Genomic DNA, 21687 nt, shown 5'->3' on the forward strand with positions numbered 1-21687 from the left:
ACATAAACTTGACGATAAGTTTGATCATTGACATGGAGATGAATAAGGAGACAATGTGGAAGACAGAGTACAGTTTGCAGGACAAATATAATTTCTAAAGCTAACACAAAGAGGCACTGAAAGTGCAATGTGAACAACTGCGGCGTCGCCAACATGCTTCCAGAAACAATTCGAATAGTGCTTTATTTTAACCCAAGACGTTATCATGCAGGTAGTGCATTCTTAAACAGAGGATGTATTCGAAAGGTGGTATGCACTACGTGTAAAAGGTTGTTCATCACCACATTTAACTACTTTTAGGTGCGGATGGAAACAAACAAAATATATAATGATGTCACAAAACATTGCTAGAACAACCAAACGTTGCTATAAATTCAGAAAATACATTAGTAAGCTCGATGAAGCGCAGAAAGGACAAACAAGAAGCATAAACAATACCGTTATAGAATTTTAAGAAACTATAGAAGCAAGGAGTCTTAGTGACCCATACACTCAGACAAATTGTCAAAGTTTATCATATAGGCCCAAGATTTTTTTTTGCGTTCTATAGTCCAGCCAATAAACAGTTGTGAAGGCACAACTTAAATAACAGAATTAATAGGTCAGATAGAGATGACTTGGGTTAATGCAAATGGATTCAACCTAGAAGTCACAAACCGGCAAAGCATATCAATTTTATATAATCATTTTATCTCCATTAAAGGTTTCTATATTGTTAAGTTTTTTAAAGAGCAACAGGGTTAAGACCGTCTTAGAAAAAAGTACAAATGAAAGAACCTAGAGAATTTAAGTTTCAAATAAAATGAATATTTATTAAAAGAGCAGAAACAAATTCTTCTCCTCAATGTTCATTTCTCTCTTCTGAAAGACATGTATAAAGCGCACAGAATAGCAAGCTGAATTGGCCCACCGGCTAGGAGAACAAACTGCAATGAGAGCCGCATTTTAATAGGAAATGGGTGAAAAATCAACTGAACTAGTGGATACTGTGGTTTTCGATCTTAAGCTGATCATTCTATTGCGTAGTAGGTCAAGCTGCCAATCTATCATATAATGAATGTTCTTTCGCTTTAGTGGGTGAAAGAGAGAAAACATAATGTAAATAGATGATCTGTTGAATAGGAGCAGAGGCCGGCCTATGATAGAATAAACACAGGTAAATTTACACTGCCACTAACTAAAAGGTTACAGCGAACCACCTCCTGTTTTACAAGTAGAAACACACAATGATAGTATCAACATATACCAGTTACCGTCCCTTTAATCTAAGATTTATCACCAAAGACACTTAAGATGTTTTCCGAACTAGGTATTGCCCTACTAACTGTAGCGGCTTTCGCAAATGGAGCCAAAGAGAATGTTAGGGAGTTCAGCGATTTGTGTGTACTTTATAGTTTTTTGGCCCGACCAGTACCAGTACCAGTGATACATGGCACAGACGGTACAAAAAGCACACCTGTTACCAGCGTATTTCAAACAGCACTGAACGAGGTCATAAAACTTAACCTAACTGTTATAGACCCCAAAATGTCTGCTGTGCTGGCAGATGACAAAAAATACGACAAAGCAGCGAAGATACTGGAGAGCCAGGATGTCAAAGGTTATTTTGACAAGCTAAGCGCAGAGACCGTCCAAACTATGATAAATGAATATCCAACGATCAAACCAGGCGAAAAAGAAGATAAAAACTTTATGAAAAAGTTCAAAGTGCCTGTAAGCGAATCAACAGCCACAAACGTTCGGCCTCTGATGGCAAATTTAGCAGCAGCAGCAATGCAGATAAAGTCCGAACTAGACACGAAGCTGGCAAGCCTTTCATCAACTAGGACAAGGATCAGAAAGCTTACAGTGACTGCAATGTTCGGACAAGCAGTGGCCGAGAACCCGACCCAGCCAATCACGGCGGACACTCAACTCGACACGCTACTAACAGCTCAGAACTTTCCATGGAGCGACAGCGCCGCCAGAGACGCTGCCTGTGAAAGACCAGAAAGCAACTCAGCAGGACCAGGCAAAGCAATAGCCGCCGACGTCGTCTGCCTATGTTCCGAGCACAAAAACGCAGCAAGCGACTCTTGCACAGACACAGCTACCAGCGACACCGACAACTTTGGCGTAGGATCAGGAATGAAACTGAAAGCATTCAACAGGTGGAAGCAGCTACAAACAAAATGCAAAGAGCAAAACCCGGCCAAGGCAGTAACCCTAAACCCAACAGCAATTACAGCTGCACTGAGCGCTGTCTTTGGAAACCTTGGCAAAAATGCGATAACTCAGGCGAGCGTGACCGGAAAAGCGGCAACACCGGTAGAGAGGCACAGTTACCTCGGAGCATACGTGGTCGGCGGAACCACACCGACAACATGTACCAGCGCAAGCTGGGACCCAGGGAGCACAGCGGGAAAAGGCCTCTGCATAAGCTACGAAAACTTTCTGAACAAAGGCAAGCAGGTTCCGTGGGCAGCAGCGGTATTAGATGTAGCTGACGAACTCCACAACCTAGAGGACGCCAACGCAGACATCATAACCCTGTACAGCCGTGTCTGCGCAATAAAGAAACAAATGGAGACTCTTTTGCTTATGGGTGAATTATTAACTCCGGCAGCGGGACCAGTCCTAACAACTACGACACTCAAGGAAAAGACTGTAGAGGAACAAAATAAATTCGCTAGGTTTAACAGCAATGAAACGGATTGCACAACTAACGGCTGCGATTATGACAAAACTAAAAAGGAATGCAAACCCAAACCAGGAACGGAAAACACAGCACCACCAACAGGGACCGGAACTGCAGGAGCAACAGCTTCAACTGGCTGTGCAAGACACAAAGACAAAACTGAGTGCGATGCTGACAAAACAGGCGAAAAGCAAAATTGCGCGTGGAGAAAGGGTAAAGAGGGTGAACCTGAACCCGAAAAAGAACTGTGCCGAAATGGTAGTTTTATTGCCAATAAGAAATTGGCTCTGATGGCTGCTGCAGCCTTTATGTGTTTTCTATTTTAGAGATAATGTGAATTCCAATGATTTATGCTACTTTGAGATAATTTGCTATATTTTAATACTTGTTAACGAAGGAGCACAAATTTATGAAAAATACACGAAATACGAAAAATTGTGTAATGTGTATAGTGGTGGAATCTGAGTACAAAACGATAGGGTGATACAAAAAAATTAATTCTATTCTAATTTTGTTTGGTTTTATTTTTTTATGGATAGTAGTGGTAAAAGGAAGTAATTTATAATAATGATAGGAGAGTGTTGTAAATGTATATATACTAATATTATAATAAGAGCGGTAATGAGGATAAATGCACTCCCAATGAAAATAAGAAGCACTGAAAACAATAGAAAGAATGCAATGGAAGTAAAATAGGAAGTGATAGAGTACAAGGAATTTCATTAAAGGATATAAAGAAATAAAAAGGGAGAGAATAAGAGGTAAATGTGCAGTTTCAAATGCAAAATGGCAATGTAGACCATTATACACAAGTAAATAATGTAAAAGAGAATTTGAGAGAGAGAGTTCAATGTACAGTCCAAAGAAGTTGCTATGTTATCTGTGGTGGTAGATGTAAAAAGCGAAAAAGGAAGAAATAGAGAGTTTAATGGTAAAATATGCGACAGAAAAACACAGAACGTAATGAACTTTTAAAGAATAAGAGGGTGATGCTCTTTATTTCATTCATAAATGGATAAATGCCTCTGCAGAGATAGCGGCAACTGTGTTTTTAAATATGGTGACAGACTCCACCATACAGAAGTGAAGAAGAAAAGGCATTACAACTAAGGGATTGTGTAAGTGTAAGGTACTGTTGAAGTTTTTTCTTATTCTATATATTAGTTATCGCCTTATTTTGCGGGAGACAATAAAATATTATTGAAATGAAGATTATATAACTAAGAGTACTATTGGATTACCGTGGGAAGAAAAAGAAACGAAGCAGAACCTCCGTAATATAGCGCATATATAAAGCAACTGAGAAAATCCATAAAAGAAAAAAGTTTGTAATCATAAACGGCCAATTCTATACTAGAAAATAGTGAAACCCCCATTGTATTAAGCGAATAGATGCTTTATACTAGGCTCAGTATTGTTTCCCATTTAATGAAGAAAAGAGAAGTCCAAGAGAGAAGGAACATGAAAGAATGGCCCAAATTACAAAAATGTAAGGAAAACAGCCTAACGGCAACCATATTTCAAAGGAATTCGGACCAATAACGCGGTTTTACACGAAAAAAGAGGTTATATTGTTACTGAACCGGCATCTGAGAGCGCAAAATTCACGGCAAGTAAAACAGATTAGAAGCTACAAGATTTTAATTTTCTAATATGGAAATGTGTGTGGTATTTTCTGTAATAGAAAGACGTGAGTTTTGTATGGGGACAATAGACATGCAAGAAATAGATACAGATCTACATAAATTGGAGTCGAAAGAAAAATGTATAAAAATTTTTCGCTTTTGGTGGCCATTTGTTTCTGTGGTAAAACCGACCTTTACACAAGTTTAACATATAAAAAACACAATCATTTAAAGTGATAATTTACATATTTTTATTAGTGCGTTGTTTAACATAATTAATATGAAATCATTGAGAAAATCCATAAACTGGTATTCTGTGGGAAGTCGACAATTCATTTCTTTAAAAAATTTGTCACACAGGTTCAAAAAACCTAAATTAGGAAAATATACCTTAATGTGTGAGTTCAAAATATGTAAATATGTACTTGAATCAATCACTTTTACAGCTTTTAAGAACTTATTATCCAGTTTTGAGTTACATTGGAAATTTGTCGAAAACAAAAAATTTTACTTAACTGTTCGTGAAACTTTGTAAGGTTTGCGATCAGTTGCCCACAGCAACAAATTTAGTTTCGACTCACAAGCACCAGCAGAATATAGATCAACGAACACATGACGCCTAACACCCCCTTTTCTGCTCTACAACCTTATGCAGTTTCCGAGTGGAAAAGATAAGATTGTCATGACCAGTGGTGTGATGCCGTTGCCTGAATTACTGACACCGATGATCGTGGCTGTTCTGCTAACCAATGCATCTGAAACAAACAACTATGCTTTAAAAGGTGATGTATGGCTCCCTCTTTGCGATGTTGCAGGCGAGATACACAAAACAGCCAAACAGGCCGTTATGGAACTCGAAGCTAATTTGTACATCAATCAACCACTGGAACAGACACGGGCGCAGTTGCTTATTTTCGCATCCAAACATCCATGCAACGAAGAAACGGACAAAACGCGTGCCCTTGCCTACACAGCAAGCGCTGAAACAGAAAATACATCGGAAAGGCAAGAACGAACTTAGCAACAGCTATTAAAATACCTAGAATCAACAGCTGCAGCTGCAGAAGCGATCAAAATAGAGCTACCAGCGAAGAACGGCAAGCCAGTAGGCGAAGCTACAGACAAGCCGGAAAAGAAACTTCGAGAAGATTACTTCGGTACAGATGACACAACAAAGGAATTGTGAAACAAAATAGCTAACGAGCAAGTGGTAGACAAAACAGGAAAGGAGAAACCAGAACCGAAGCCTACCCAGATTGTGGACACCGACAAGTTCAGAAAAGTCCTAGAATACTACCAAAGTTTGCAAAGTGTACGCCAGGCTGGTCTAAGCAAGAAAATTTTAAAGCTTAAAAAAAATACCGAAATTAGTAAAACAGTTACTCCACAACAAATTTGCAGCACCATAAAAGACCCAGAAGAGTGCGACAAAAATAAAGACTGCACTTATGGGGAACAGGGGAAAAGATGCTTATTGAGTGCTAAGGGCAAAAAAGCAGCCAGAAAAGAAGAAAACCAAGCAGGAAAAGAAGATGGAGAGAAAAAGAAGTGCTTAAAACATGAAATCTAAAAAGATAAGTGTGAAAAGGACACCAACTGTAAATATTATGAAAAAAGTACAAAAACTCCAGTTTTTTCGCGAAAAAGAAATTGGTTTTGATTTTTTATGTATTTACGAGTCAAATGACATTTTGAAAATTATAGTGAATTTTTTGCTTAGTTTTATGAAATTCATAAAATTTTCTATAATTTGATATATGTCACTTTTTGATGAAAATATACAAATTAGTAAAAACTTTGAGAATTTGATAAACCTGAAATTTTCAAACAATATGTTAGACTTTGAAATGTGGGTGCAAACGAGTAAAGTCACAGGGTATGCAAAATGAATGATATTATTTTTTTGACTTAATTTTTTAATTTTGTAAATATTAGTTAGAGATATAATGTAATAATAATATTGATAGGAGAGTGTTGTGAGAGTGTACATACGAATATTATAATAAGAGCAGTAATAATAAGAGTGGTGCTAAATAAGTGGAAAGACAAAGTAGAACCACTGAAAATGTTGGCAAGTGCGTAATGGAAGTGAGTGTGTATGTTGAAGAGAGAGAGAGACAAAGATGGATGGATATGGAAGATGCGCATTTTCAACGGCGAACGTGATGATTAGCATCATGATACACCAGGAGATGATGGAGATGGTAGTTAGGTGGAAACAGTTTGGTGCACAGTGAAAAATGTATTCGCTACGCAACTCCCAGTGATATAACAGTAGTTAAAGGAAAAGAAAATATGGGAGGAAACAACTGAGTTTGTGACTGAACAGTACAACTAAAAATATTTTATTAGGAGGAGAAATAAGAGCTAATAGTTATTCCCGTACTTTATCTAAAAATAAATAAATGAAGAAAAGGATATGGTTTTGGTGACTATGCTTTTTAATCCTATGGAAGATCCTAATATTTAACTATGAAGAGGTACAGCCAGAAGTCAAGGAGGAAATACTGGGAAGAATATATTGGGTAAGTGAAAGATAATATTAGAGTTATCTCCTCATCAAATATAATAATAATAATAATAATAATAATAATAATAATAATAATAATAATAATAATAATAATAATAATAATAATAATAATAATAATAATAATAATAATAATAATAATAATAATAATAATAATAATAATAATAATAATAATAATAATAATAATAATAATAATAATAATAATAATAATAATAATAATAATAATAATAATAATAATAATAATAATAATAATAGTAATGATAGTAATAATAATAGGAGAGTGTTGTGAGTGTGCATATGCTAATATTGTAATAAGTGTGGTGGTGAATACACACGTATACTGGAAAGATAGGAGCGGTTAAAATGGTGGGAAGGGTGCCGTATGAGTAAGTGAATGAAAGAAATGACAAGGAGTATTATTATTATAGGAAGGGCAGAAAGAGGGAAAGACAAAGAAGATAAAAGATTCGCAGTTTCAAACACAAAATTGACCACATTCATTATCATATACAAGAAGATGATGGAGAGGACAGTAAGAAAAGGAGAGCTTGTGTTTAAAAAATGGTCTACTTTGTGTATGCGCGAATGCGGTAACTATTTAATTATGTCTACACACAAAACGGACCCAGTGATAATAGATGCACTTTTACAAGAAGGTTACACGTGTCTAAAGAGGAATAAGGGGTAAAATGTGAGTAATTTTGAAAATAATGGGGAATATAATAGAGAAACGTTAAGAAAAAGGCAGCACTAGCCAGTACAAATATCGATGAAAAGTACCTAACACGGCGAAATGCAACCGGTTCTCGAAGGAAAATGTAGCAGCGCAATAACATGAATGCTCTCCAAAGTGTCGATTATTCCAAAAAAGATACCGACACAAACCGGACAAACATGAAACCAACGAGCGTCTTCAACCCACTATCTTCCAAATTACAGGTAGAAAGAAAATGAAAAGAAACATTTTTCTCGCTGCACTCCAAATTTGCAATCACCGCAGCCCTCTGGACCCGCGGCGACGACGAAGATGCAGCAACACAAGCCGTCACGGACCCATGTACGGCAGCACGGTACCTGCACAAATTGCACCAAAAGCTACAAGATGAATATAATGGTCAGCGAACCGCGCTGTCTGAGGCCACCGCGGCAACAATCGCCTATTAGATCGCTGCAGTGCGGTCGATAATAGCAGACGAAGCAATTCCTTTTCTAGCGCTAGCAGCGGTAGCATCAGAGCAACTACGCAACCTAGAAAAATAGGCAGCTGTGGCCGACGCCAGGGTTTCGACAGCATTGCGCCTCGTGAAACAGCAGGAAGCAGCGATGCTGACTTTACACCGGTCAGCCCTAAAGCAGGCAACGCTTTCGGGCACAGCCCACACAACCAGAGAAACTCTGAACTCAATAGGGACAATGGCAAATGCGACTCAGACGTCAAAGCGACCATCCAAACAGACAACTGAGGTTTAGAAGATGAAACGGGACAAGTAAAAGCAGCGAACATAAAGCATACGCAACACAAGAAGATCCGGCTGGTGAAAATAAACACGGCGGAAACAGTAATGAAGGTAGCGGTGTACTGAAAGGACAATGAAGAGAGCGCTAGCACTCGTTCAGCAAACCAACCCGGAGGCTGTGTCGAGAACAGCAACGATTTCGGCCAAGAACGCACGAACGCCATGGCAGCGACACTGGTGCAGGAGCAACCCAAGTACACAACAGTCGAAGTGCCATACAACAAACCAAATAGCCAAAATGACTGCGCAGAAATAAGCAAGACAGAACCCTACACGGAATACCACCCCGACACGTTGGGTTGCGCCCTGTGTGAATTAAGGAAAGGAGGCGAGGTAAATTACACCCCGCCACACAGGCAAACACGGACCGGCTTAAACTCGTCAGCGGCCTCTTTGAAGCTTTGGGGGAATTAACCTCGCCTGGAAGCAAGTTAGCGCCAGACAGCAACGCAAAAAAGAAACTTTTCGATACCTACTTTGGAAACAACGAACTTGAATTTACAAAAAAGATAATAGAAGCGATTGACAAAAAGCCACTCAACTTAAAAGTTGGAGAAACAACCTTTGACAGGCCAATCTTCGAAACAGCAGCAATTAAAGGTGCCATAAAGGTGCTAACTTATTTTCAAGGCAAAGGGATCGCAACCAAGATGGCGACAACAAATGCAAAAAGCAACCACGAAGTGACAAAAGAAATAAGCGGCAAATGCACAGCGATAACCGACAAAAATAAGTGCAAAACAGAAGATGGGTGCGCGTTAAAAGATGAAAAATGCGTAGCACAAGTTGAAAGTGCAGGAAAAGATGGAAAAGCTACAAACACCACAGGAAGCAATTATTTTGTCGTTCATAAGGCCCATCTTTTACTTGAAGTTTTGTCTCTGGTATAAAAACTGTGTGAAAACTTTCTTCTTTGAGAGAATTTTTAAAACTCACTAATATTTAATATATTGTAACACTTTATTATGAAAATGTGCGAAATGTTGAAAAATGTAACACTTTTTCAATATGTGAAAATTTTGGTATGATAGTGGCCTATATTTGTAAATTAAAACGGTGACATAGTGTGGCGAATGAGTGATATTCCAATTAGTTTCACTTTTTTTTGTTTTATGTAAATTATAATAAGAAACTGAATGATAACAATGTCGATACTAATAATGACAATAAAAATAATCATGATGATAGGAGAGTGTTGTAAGAGTTTGTATATACTACTATTATAATGAGGGCAGTAGACTAAAGTCATTGGTAAAATATAAGCAGTGAAAAATGGAAAGAATTCTATTAGTGTATGTGAACGAATAAGAGAAGGCAAGAAATGTTATTAAGAGTTGCATAGATGTAGAAGGAGGTGGATGTGACACATGCACAGTGTATAGTGCACAGGCTAAATAGCATCGATACGTAAAACGTAGCGGCTCAGGCAGAAGAATAAAAATAGAAAAGAAAATATGGAGTGAGATTCAAAAATATATAACAGAACAGCGGAGAAAGGAGAAAATAATATATAAAGAAGAAGAGGGTAAGCAGGCTATATCTCGTATTTTAATTTCAAGTGGATAGGTTCAACATGGCGCGTTGAAGTGACTGTAGCATCCAATCTTATAGTGGATCTAAAAATAAACGTTTACACGCAGAAAGCCACGATTCATAGACCTTATATAAGCTTGTTCTTTAGTGATAGAACCGACGGAGATTTTGATTGAGAGAGGAGAAATGGCTGAGAATTTACAAAAAAGAGAATAATAAAATATCTCAACAATTTGCTCGGTGCACACACATCTAGTTTTACACAACAGAAAGACAAGATGGGGTGTAGTCCTCTACGATCATTTTGGAAGACTAAATCTCCGAAACGGCTAACCAGCAAGCGTAACAAGCACCCCGGCTCCATGCTAGACCAGCGCCTTTCAAACAAAGTAACTTCTGGGTCTCAGCATCTTTCAGAAACAGCAGAAATGCATGGCCACAAACTAAGGTTTAAACAAATCCCCGGTTAAAGCACCTGCATCACCTCCATAAGCGCCTCTGTACTTCGGCTAAAAGGTTTCAATAACAGCAGTGGCACAACACGAGCAGACCCGTTCAACTCCACCTGACGGTTCAAACAACCGGTGGCCGGTTTGCAGCAAGCAACACTCGCTTTTTGCCGAACCAAATTAACTCTTCAAGGCTAAACCAGCACTACGAAACAAGGAAATAAATTTTAGCTGTAAGCTCAAAAAATGGCCCTGAGCATGTGGCTAAATCACTGCGCGCTAATAGTCGCAGCGTTACTACCACTGGCGGAAACTGCAGCGAATGACAACGCGGCGGCACACCGAGTGTACTGTGGCCTACTAACCGCAGCGAAAACACCTTATACCACCAGCGACCTTACTGACGACCCAAGCACCGCATTCAACACAATTCTGGCAATGAATTTTTCAACCAGTAGCAATGACTGGACAACTATGTTCGATACGTCAAAAGACGAAGTCAGCCCAAAGAACCCACCCGACGGCACAGCACCACCCAATGACAAAGAAGCGTGGCAAAAAATGTGGCCAGAATGGTGGGCAGCCGGCAGGCGATGTGTAACCGAGAAGATAGGCCAAGGGGACAAGCCAGCTTACCCACCAATCAGGCAGCCGGAACAAAAAAGACAAGCACACCGGGAGCTGCAAAAGTTAATTGACGGCACAAAACACTTAGTCGACGAATACGAAACCGTAAAAAACGACATAAAAACGAAAAAAGCACAATTAGACTCCTATCTGAGCGAAGCTCTCCTCGGGGAACAAAACGCCAACGGCCTACCAACACCCACGAAAGGGATAGCGGCGATCACTAGCTGGAGCGCCGCCTGCGGAGCCAATTTACCTGGCAAGTCAATAGCAGGGGACTTCCTCTGCGCATGCAACAACAACGCGGACACGGACAAACAGTGCAGCCCAAATTATGACCCACAGCAGTGGAACAGCAACATAGACTTGAACACAAAATGGCCCTTGTTAAAGAGCAGCTGCAAGGAACCTTTTCCAGCAGCACTAACCGCTGCAGCAATACACCAGGCGCTCGCAACTTTCGACGCACAACTACAGCACAAAAACAACGCAGGGACCAAGCACACAATCCTGGGACTCAGCGGTGATCACCAATGCACTGGGGCCGCAGACAAACTTTGCGTAGACTACACGGCCTACTTCAACAAAACAACAGGACATACCGCCACAAAAATCCCCTGGAAAGAGAAGCTCGAGAAAGCGGCGGCAACAATAACAGAACTAGAAGCAAAAGCACTAGAAGGAAGAAACCTAGCAAGATAGATTCAGGCAAACTTTCATATCTGCCAAGGCATATACACGGCAGCAGCAGAAGGCACCTTAGTCGACGACGTAATTACCGCGATTTCGACACTGAAACCAAGCACTACAGATATTTCAGAAGCCACTTGCAATAACCTAACGACAAACACAACTTGCACTCCCCCTTGCACATGGCATGACAAGGAAAGTGATCCAAACAAAAAATGCTCACTAGACCCAGTAAAAGCAGCAGAAAGACAAGCAACCCAAACACCAGAAGGAACAGGAGAGAAAACAGAAACAGAGAAATGCAAAGGGAAATTGGAACAAGAATGCACCAAGGTTCCTGAATGAAAATGGGAAAATAATGCTTGCAAGGATTTCAGTTTTCTTTCAAATAAAATTTTACTTTGATGGCTGCTGCTTTTGTCTGTTTAGTAGAGTTTTAATAATTCTTTCTTAAATTTATGAAATCAATGAAATTTACCATTGGAAGAATTTTTGGGGGTCTTTTTCAATAAATTTGATATATTTTAACACTTTTTGTCAAATCTTTGCAAATTTCTAAGACTTTGAAAATCTAAAATTTTTATGAAAGTGTACTTTTGGTGCAATATGGCAGGATAATAGTGTATGAAAAGTGAGTACTGTTACGTACATTTTCTAATTTTTTTGTCACTTAGATGTATATTTGTTAGGGAAATGGTAATATAGTAATGATAACGATGTGGGAGTGTTGTGAGTGTGTATATTCTAATATTATAATGATAGTGAAGAAACTGAGTGAGATACAGATTCTAGTGTAAAGACCAAATGGATTAGCTACGCTATCAGTAGTGATAGAAGCAGTATACGGGAAAGAAGGGAAATTGCCGGAAACCACAAAATCCGCGATAACGCATCTTAAAATAGAAGGAAATAATACAGAAGGAGATTGTGCTCCAGATGTTTCACAAAAATTGATATGTATAAAAGTGGAAATGACTGCAACAACAACAGCAATAAAAGTAGTTAATTAATACCGATTAATAGGGCCTCATGACTATAACGAATGGCTAGAATAGTTATCACAAAAATATAATAAAATACTCACAATATCTGAACCCTGTAGTGCAACTAGTTATTGCAGTTCACATAAAAATATATGAATGGTAGATATTTATGAAAGATAAGGTTAAATTCACGTGGTATATTGCACTATGTGCTCCTGAAGCTTACTTCTAAAAACAAAAATCTTACATGAGTACCGAAGTATAAGATGCAGACACTAATCATACACCCTCAACAGCTATAACATAAAAATATTAAGACAATAATTATATATATGTAAACACAGTTTCAATAAGTAAAAACATCAGTATCGCAACTCACTTCTTTCTTAATGTCTATACATTTTCTGAAATAACCCTCTAATTTTACAGGTAGAATAGAACATGAAATTTAGTACCTTAAGAACTTTACTATCACTTTTGCTCTTACATTTAGTGTGTTTAAGCTCAATATTTCTTTAACGTGATGGAACAAATAACAAAAATTTGTAATACTGAATGATTTTAAGAAACACAGAGTGTTTGTGGGTGCTGTTCAAACTTATGTAACTCAAAGATGGTGTAGACTCATATTGAGTGCCAAACTGAGCCATGTTGAAATTATTACAATTTCTATTTGAGGTTTGTATATCCATGTTAAAAGGTCTAGATGGGTTATGCAATATTTAGAAAAACAGAATACAAGTGATGAGGATATTGTAATTCATTGGGATGGCTCGGATGCTATAGTTAGTGATGGAAATAAGTATGAGAATGCTGTGGAATATTTTATTCAAAATACTGCTAAAAATGAAGAGAAGTTTAGTTGAGAAGATATATTAAAAGAGAAGCATATTTCCCCTATTATATTCATGACAATATCAGAGTGTTATGCTCCTCAGTTGGATTTGCTTATGAACTCAGATCAAAAGGAGCATGTGCAGAGATGTTATTGGTATTTCAATGTTGTAAACAGGACAGAGGAGGATAAGAAGCTACCGCACTTACTGAAGTCACCTCCAAGTGGAAAACCTTATCTTAGTGGCGGTTGTTTAATAGTGCGAGTGTTAGTATTTAAAAAGTTTTAATATGCGTTTGATGAAATACTTAGGGTGACGGATGAATTGTTGTCAGAACAAAGTATTTAAAAACCTCGGCTAATATGGAAAGCAATTCAGTAAGAAGCTGTTGGTTGAAAGATTTGTGTTGAGGAGAGGGATGATTGTGTTAGATTATGGGAAGAGATTTTTTGTATTCATAGTAGTTATGAGTTTGATGAGGATCTATTTATTCATTTTACAAGTTATGTGCCTGCATGGGGAAAAGAAAGCGAAGTTTATTGTGAAAATCTTACTTGGTAGAAAGAGTTGTAAAGTGAAAAATTCAGTACGACTTATTTGAAAATATTTAGGCTTTTGCAATAGATGGAGGAAAATGGGATCTTGAATTTCGGCACATATGTGGTGCTGCATTGAAGAGTTCAACATGTTTAACGCCAATAAACTGTAAAAATAAAGTAAAAAAAGCAAAAGTGTTCCATAACTTACGAAACATAAGACCTGTGGGTCCTGAATGCGAAGTATTGTGAATGTCAACGCCAAAACTTTCACTAATTTTTCTTCAAGACTCTCCACCCAATTAAAGACAACACCAAATACACGGAGTGGAAGCAAATGTTAACGGTGCTTGCTTTTATGTCACTAACAACGCCGAAATATGCTGCGGCAACAAAAAAGCACAGCAGATCACATCACAAACCTGGCAAAGCAGCTGGCTAACCTAAAGCAACAACCATTCAATCTCAAACCGCAGCTAGAACTTCACAACCATCTCAAGCAGGCGATGGGACAACTTGCACCACCACCGGCGGCAAACACACAAGCACAGTGGCAACAGAAAAAAGAGCAATGCGAAGCTATAAAGAAAGCAGCACAATGCAGGGAAAAGCAGCCAACCTGTTGATGGAAAGGTAAAAATGACGATGATGGAGAACACTGCAAATTGAATACGACACATGTAACAGAACAAGCAAAACAAGAAGGTGCAGGAGAAGAGAATGGAAAGACAACAGCAACAGGGAAATACAAGGGTAAGAAAAAGGATGAGTGCAAATCTCCGGATTGTAAGTGGGAGAGTGAAACTTGCAATCCGTAGATTTGCACTCATAAGAAATTTTCTCTGATTACTGCTGCTTTTATGAGTTAGGTAAAATTTTAGTATTCGAAATTTTAAGTTTTCTTTTTGAATTTTATGTTTTATGAAATTTACTAAACATTACTATATTGAGAGAGTTTACTAATATTTTCTGGCATCTGGTATATTTTAACATTTTTGACGGAAATGCGCATATTAGTGAAAATTATGAAATTTTGGTTAAATGTGTATGAAAGCGGTAAATGGGCTCAAACTAATAAGGTGAGAGAGTGTGAAAAATGAGTGACATCCTAATTTTGTTTATTTTGCTTATTTTATGGATATTATTTAGGGTATAATAGAATTGAAAATGATAATGGTAATAATGATAAAAGTGTGTTGTGAGTGTACAGTAATATTGTGAGGACAGTGAGTCAACACCAGGAATAACATTTAAAATAGAGAAAGAATAAGCGATTAAATTCGACTTGGAGATTACTAGACGTATTAAAGGAGCTTCAACTGTAAGCTCTAAATCGGCAGGATTATGAAAATCATACGAAACTGAGAAAAACAACAAACAAGGAGCAATTTATAAAGCTAACTTGGGTGTTAGATTTGTAGCCGCTGCAACTCAGGGGTTTTCGAAATCACACTGAGTTTCGGTACAGAGTGAGAAACAAGCTTTTAATTTTACCTAAACATGTGTAAGAAAAACAACTTAACGATTAACTAACTTGATTCTCAGAGAGACAACGCTGGAAGGTTTTTTATCGCCATCTGCAATACTTGGAGTGGTTGCAGGCTGCTAAAGAAGACCGATATGCACAGGGTTCGACGAAAAGGGAAGGATGTGACAAATCACCAGAGAAAAAGCAGAAAACAAGCATTACAGGTAATTTTGTAAAGCCAGTAGTCTGTCAATGTATCAAAACAATGGTACAAACCAGCATCTGTTCCTGAGAACAATAACGTATTAGAATTTCAAGCCAAATGCGAAAAAATATGTAACTAATCATAGGGTACTAGACCAAAACCATTGTGAAGACCTATCATATGCAATGACTCAAATTCTACAAGACTCATAATCCCCAACACACTGTAGCACTAGGTACCTGGCTCATATCCGTTCAAACATGCTCAGCAAGGCGGTGTCCATAATATCAGCCCTAGTAATCGTATCCACGTCGCGCCCAGTGCAAAGCACCGCCGGAAATGCGATCGCAAAGACACACTGGGATCCATTATGTAAAATTTCAAAAAACGTAGCTGGATACTACAACACCCAAGAAACTAAGATCCCAAAAGCCATAAAAGCAGACCTGGACCACATTCGCGAGGAACTAAAACTAAGAATCTTAATAGAGCGCTCAGAACCACAGGAAGCCCTAAAATTATTACCGCTTCTTGCGGCAGCAAACACCAAGGAATACCTAACACCTGCAGACCTCGAAACAGGAGTGAAGACGGCACTAAAGGCTGCAAGGGACGTTGCCTTCCTGCACGGCCATATGGTCGAATTTCTAACCATGGCAGGCTCTGCGCACGCAAGTGCAGGCACCCACGGCTGCCTCATGGGAAGCAGCACAGCCGTTAAAGGGATCAACGAGCTAAGCGCCTGCGGGTTGCAGCCGGCAGAAACAGAGGAACAAGCGGCCGAAAACTTCGGATATGACCCCACCAAGCTTTTCGGAAAAAAAAACGGAAGCTAATGCAGGCGGCAGCTTAACAGACGCCGGCAGCAAAAACTGTGCTCTCACGAAAGGCAATGGCGCCGGCGGCATACTGAACAGCAACACACAAGCAGGGAAAATCCCCTACGCCGGCGGCTATTTCTACTTAACGGAGACCGGAAACAACCTAGCACGACACGCCATTAAGGGCAGCGACGGTGGTACTGACGCGGCCGAAGTGGCTGTGTGGACGAAGGCAAGAAGTGCAGTCGAAGCAGCAGCAGCAACCGCAGCATTTAAGCACTCGAAACACGCGGAATCCACGCTCGACGATATAAAAGAATCAACTGCGGCGAAAACAGCAATCAAAAACCACATTCTTAACAAAGCAGGAAAGTATAGCCCAGATGCAGACGATACAGCCACGACCAAAAAGGCAGAAGAACTGTACGGCGATGGAAAGTCATACAGCCAGGCCAAAATCTGGGAGAAAATGGCAACCATAAACATCGACCGTAACATTTACAAGAAAGATTTGGATCAAGACCAAAAGCTGTCGGACATAACGGACATTAACCACTTGAGAACAATCTTGACGTACTATCAAGGCCAAAGAGCTCAGGAGCTGGCTGCAAAAGGCAAGGAATTGCAGAAGGAAACGGAGAATTCTCAGTGCAAAGTTTCAACTGTGCAAGAAAAGGAAAAAGTTTGTAATGAAGCAGGGGGTGATCAAAAAGCCTGTGAAAAGCTAAAGGAGCAAGGATGTGTTTTTAACAAAGATGGAAAAGATGGTGAAAAGTGCACAATGAGTGAGGAAGGAAAACAAAAAGCGGCAGAAAAAGCAACCCAAGAAACAGGAGGGAAAGATGGGAAAACGAACACCACAGGAAGCAATTCTTTTGTCATTAAAGCTTCTCCTCTTTTGCTTGCATTTTTTTAGTATAACACTTTTAGGATTATTGCTGAATTTTATAAATATATGAAAATATTCTTTTTTGCGAGAATTAGTTGAATTTTGTAAATATGATATATATCAAAACTTTTAAAAAAACTTCTGAAATTTTTAAAACCCCTAAAATATTAAATTTTTGTATAAAAGTAGTTTTTTGGTATATAATTATTAGGTTAATAGGGTGTTAAAAGTGAGTGTCACTCTAATTTGGTAATTTGATTTTTATGAATATTAGTTGTGATAATAATGATAGGAGAGTGTTGTAAATGTGTATATACGAATATTATAATAACAGTAATTCTGATAAACGAATTAGTAGAGAAACAGAAGTGCTTAAAACGGGACAAGAGCGCAGAGGAAGTAAGTGAGAGAGAGAGGATGAAGAAAGAAAATGTGCAGTGTGATACACAAACATGAAAATGGGTATTATCGTACACAAGGAGGCGATGGAAATAACAATGAAGGAGGGACATAGTGTATTGTACAGGCCAAAAGTTTTCGCCACGGAATGAAAAGAATTATGGCTATAGGACTGAAAATAATTTATAAAATACGCAATGAAATAAAATAATATCCGAAGGTAGAAAAACATTAATAGATGAAAGGGGTGCAATGATACCCAATAGGTGACTTAAAGTGGATATATGCTACTGCAAAAATGGTAGCATCTGTAGTTTTTTATCTGGTGGTACAGGCAATGTCCAACTGTTAAGACGGAGAAGTCGAAGGAGACAAGAGAGGATTAGATAAGTACGAAATAATATCTATATCTTCGTCTCATCATTTATAGTAATAATGTCATACATTTCTGAGCAGCAATAGAATTTGTTATGGAGAAGAAATTAAATACTGATATTAACCATGAGTTATTGTGTGCAGAAAGAGAGGGAAAATTATGGAGATGCTTAAAATAGAACATATGTGAATGATTAGAGGAGTTTCTTATGAGGTGGGAAGAGTCTGCAGTGAACCTCCAGAATTTCTATACTTGTAAACAGGAAAGAAACTAACATTATTCAAAGATCGTAAATTTTTATACAATTTCTTAATGGCACAGAATTAACACATTCGATCGACAAGAACCAAAAAAAGCAGTTAAAAACTTTACAAAACTTTAATGGATGCTGGAAAAACAGCACTAAATGTAAAAGGGGTAAGGGAAAGGTGAAGAATGCGGTTAAGCCACACATGAGAATCACAAATAGAAACTTTATTGCCTTACAAAGTAATGTAGAAACACTAGTCTAAAGTGTAATCCCTACAGTTTGGTGAATCAATAAAGTTATTATACAAAAGTAATATTTTTGTTGTTTTCTAGGTTAAACCGTGTAACGGTTCAAAACATTTTGTCTGAATTGCAGGTTTAGCAGATTATAAATAATGTGTTTTGCATGGTGCATTTGCATTTATATCAACATGTGCAATGCACCATGCAATACTCAATTTATACAAACATTTAATCACCTTCACAACTTTATGTTTCGGCATGTTTAAAACAAAAAAATTTGTACAAAAGGTAAATGAAGCTAACAGAGGCAGTCACGGTGCACATAAAATAAAACTAGACCCATAAAAAGGAATAGAAGCATTTTTTATGAAGCTCTAATATAGAAAAACCTTCCCCTGAAAAAAACATCGGTGGACAGGAAGAAATATTTGATGTTAATGTGACGACAACGTGACCTACAGCCGTAGCACTGGAACTCTGACAAACGCGCAAACAAACAAAACAAATAGCAGAGAAAGCAGCAGAATTTACCCAAAATAAGTGAGAGCAGTGGGGAGAATAGTAGTTAAACTGGTGTATAGGAGCATAATGGCAGTATACTGTTAATATTCTAAAAGACTTGGATTGTCTACGACGTTACAAAACAACTATATAATATTCTCAGCAGATTAGCATAGCATTGTCGCATGATCACGACACATAAAGCCAACCCACAGCCGCTGTGGCTGAATTTGTAAGCGTCACAAACTTTTACTATTTTATAAACAATAACAGTAACTGTAACGAAGAAGAGAAACATAATGAAGAAGATTTGCAGAACGCAACACTCAAATTTTTATATACGTGTACAACCTCAAAATTGGAGGCTGACCCCAAGTGGCGACACATCAGACGTCCTCTCTTTCACCAGCTGCCTTAAGCATTGACCAGAACAGCAGGTAAAGGTTTGAAGTTGTGTCCAAACAACTCCATAACAGCACAATTCAAAACATCGCTACAACCTAATTCAGCAGGCAGAAAAAACGTAAGGCGCACGGGAAAACAGCCTTTAGATATCACACAGGTGTAAACCAATCCACAAACAGCTAATAACTCCCGGTTGCCAAACGGGTGAAAATTTTCATCGTTTCTATTATTCTTTGAATTTAACTGCGACAGGACCACCATGACGCGAACTAAAGAACAAGGCACCAATAGACTAGTTGTGAAGGCACGCTTCCTTGCCTCATTCACAATACTTCTCGGCATAATAGCAGTGCATCGAGCAGATGCCGTTGCGGCGGGCGCAATCAAAAAGAAAAACTGGGAGGAGTTCTGTGACACTAGCAAAGATTTAGACAAGATACAGCAGTTGGCACTGCAAAGGCTAAACAATCGACGACAGTCAATAAGGGATCTGCAGGCAGCGTTACTCAAGCTGCAAATATACGTAGAGAAAAAAGCTGGCGGCAACATGGCAACGGATCTGCTAGCAATTGCAGAGCTTTACGCAACAAAGCTTAACAAGCTGACAGAGACAACCGCGAACACAGAAACAGCAGTGATGCTAACGGCAGTACGAGACACCGCACGACTACAGGGAGCAATAGACGAATTCATGAGCTTTGCCTCAGGCGTCGCTTCTTCAACCAAAGGTTGCCTAAGCACTGGTAACAGTAACGAAGGCATAATAAACGGCTGGGCTGCCCTCGACTCCGCTAAACCAAGCTGCAAATTAACAACGGGGCAAGTAACGCCAGGCACGACCGCACCAACCAAACTAACGGCGAACGGATGTAAAATCGAAAAAAGAGGAGAAGGGCAAACAAACACAATAACTGTAACCGACACTGGCTGCGACTTAAACTCCGCAGAGTCGAACAGCAATCTTCTGCACGACGGTCCCCACGGCGATATAACCACGCCCCCTTTCTTAGCTGGGGGATTTCTTACTATAGGCAACAGTGGAATTGAACAAACGGACGCAACATCAGCAGGAAAATTGGCAGCAACCCAGCCACTGATGCACGCGGCGCACGCAGCGCTAGCAGCGACAGCAAATCCACCACCAGCCTTCACTCTGCCGGACCTAAAAAGCCTCGCCACTGACGAAGACTTCACGCCAATTGCTCGTCGACTCTTCTTAGACAAAGCAGCCAACGACTCAAGTAGCGATGCCAGCATAGCAGGGAAACTAACAGCCGTATACACTGACCAGACTACATACGACAAGAAGCTGAAAACTAACATAGATAACGAAGAGATTCCTAAAGGGATAAGTGGCGACGAAAATAACCCAAAGAACCACGGTACCATCAACGACATAGCTCAACTTTACCGCATCTTTTTTTATTATAAATAAACTAATGCCAAAGCTTTAGAGAGCAAGATTACTGAATTACAAAAGACAATTAATAAAGGAGCCTCGAAAACACAAGAGCAAATTTGCAACGACATTGGGGACGAAAATGAAAGCAAGTGCAACACAACAAAGGGGTGCATATATAACAAGACTGGAGAAGAAAATTAAAAGTGCACATTGAGTGAGGAAGGGAAAAAGGCTGCAGCAAAGCAAGAAGAAAACAAAGTGGGAGGAAAAGATGGGGAAACTGATTCAAAATGCACAGAAAAGAAGTAAAAAGACTGCAAAAATAGTTAAAAAATAGGATGGAAAAGAATTCAAAGATTCCAGCTTAATTGTCAATAAAAAATTGGCAATGATTGATGTAACTTTTGTAAGTTTGGTAGCATTCGCGCATTCTAAGAATATTTGCTCAATTTTATGGAAAATATGAATTTTCCTATTCTTTAACGATTTTGTAACATATGATATATTTTAACATTCTTGTCAAACCTTTGCAAATTGTTTAAAAAAATGAAAGATTTAAAATTTGTCTGATGGTGGTACGTTTGTGTAAGGTGGTATAATAATAGAGTATGAAACATTACTGCTATTCTAATTTTTTTATTTGTCATTTTAACGATATTAGTAATTTAGGATACAATAATAAATAATAATGATAATAATGATAGGAGGGTGTTGTGAGTGTGTGTGTAT

At 38.7% G+C, this 21687-nt stretch overlaps 1 protein-coding gene and 7 pseudogenes across 1 annotated transcript, besides 3 other annotated features; all 8 read left to right on the forward strand.

The window, feature by feature from the left end:
* Positions 1-21687: part of a sequence feature (sequence corresponds to BAC RPCI93-6N20) that runs on past both edges of the window.
* Tb927.3.210 (variant surface glycoprotein (VSG, atypical), putative) lies at positions 1294-3003 on the forward strand (the record flags this gene model as incomplete). Its single annotated transcript, XM_838552.1, has 1 exon — positions 1294-3003. One exon carries the CDS (start codon positions 1294-1296, stop codon positions 3001-3003), a length of 1710 nt encoding a protein of 569 aa, XP_843645.1.
* Positions 4985-5997, forward strand: Tb927.3.220 (annotated as a pseudogene).
* Positions 6195-6236: a sequence feature (AT_rich).
* Positions 6869-7104: a microsatellite.
* Tb927.3.230 lies at positions 7780-9236 on the forward strand (annotated as a pseudogene).
* Positions 10575-12085, forward strand: Tb927.3.240 (annotated as a pseudogene).
* Tb927.3.250 lies at positions 13183-14147 on the forward strand (annotated as a pseudogene).
* Positions 14402-14869, forward strand: Tb927.3.260 (annotated as a pseudogene).
* Positions 15934-17410, forward strand: Tb927.3.270 (annotated as a pseudogene).
* Positions 19816-21382, forward strand: Tb927.3.280 (annotated as a pseudogene).

The sequence above is a fragment of the Trypanosoma brucei genome, chromosome 3, assembly GCF_000002445.2.
Source record: "Trypanosoma brucei brucei TREU927 chromosome 3, complete sequence".
NCBI lineage: Eukaryota > Euglenozoa > Kinetoplastea > Trypanosomatida > Trypanosomatidae > Trypanosoma > Trypanosoma brucei.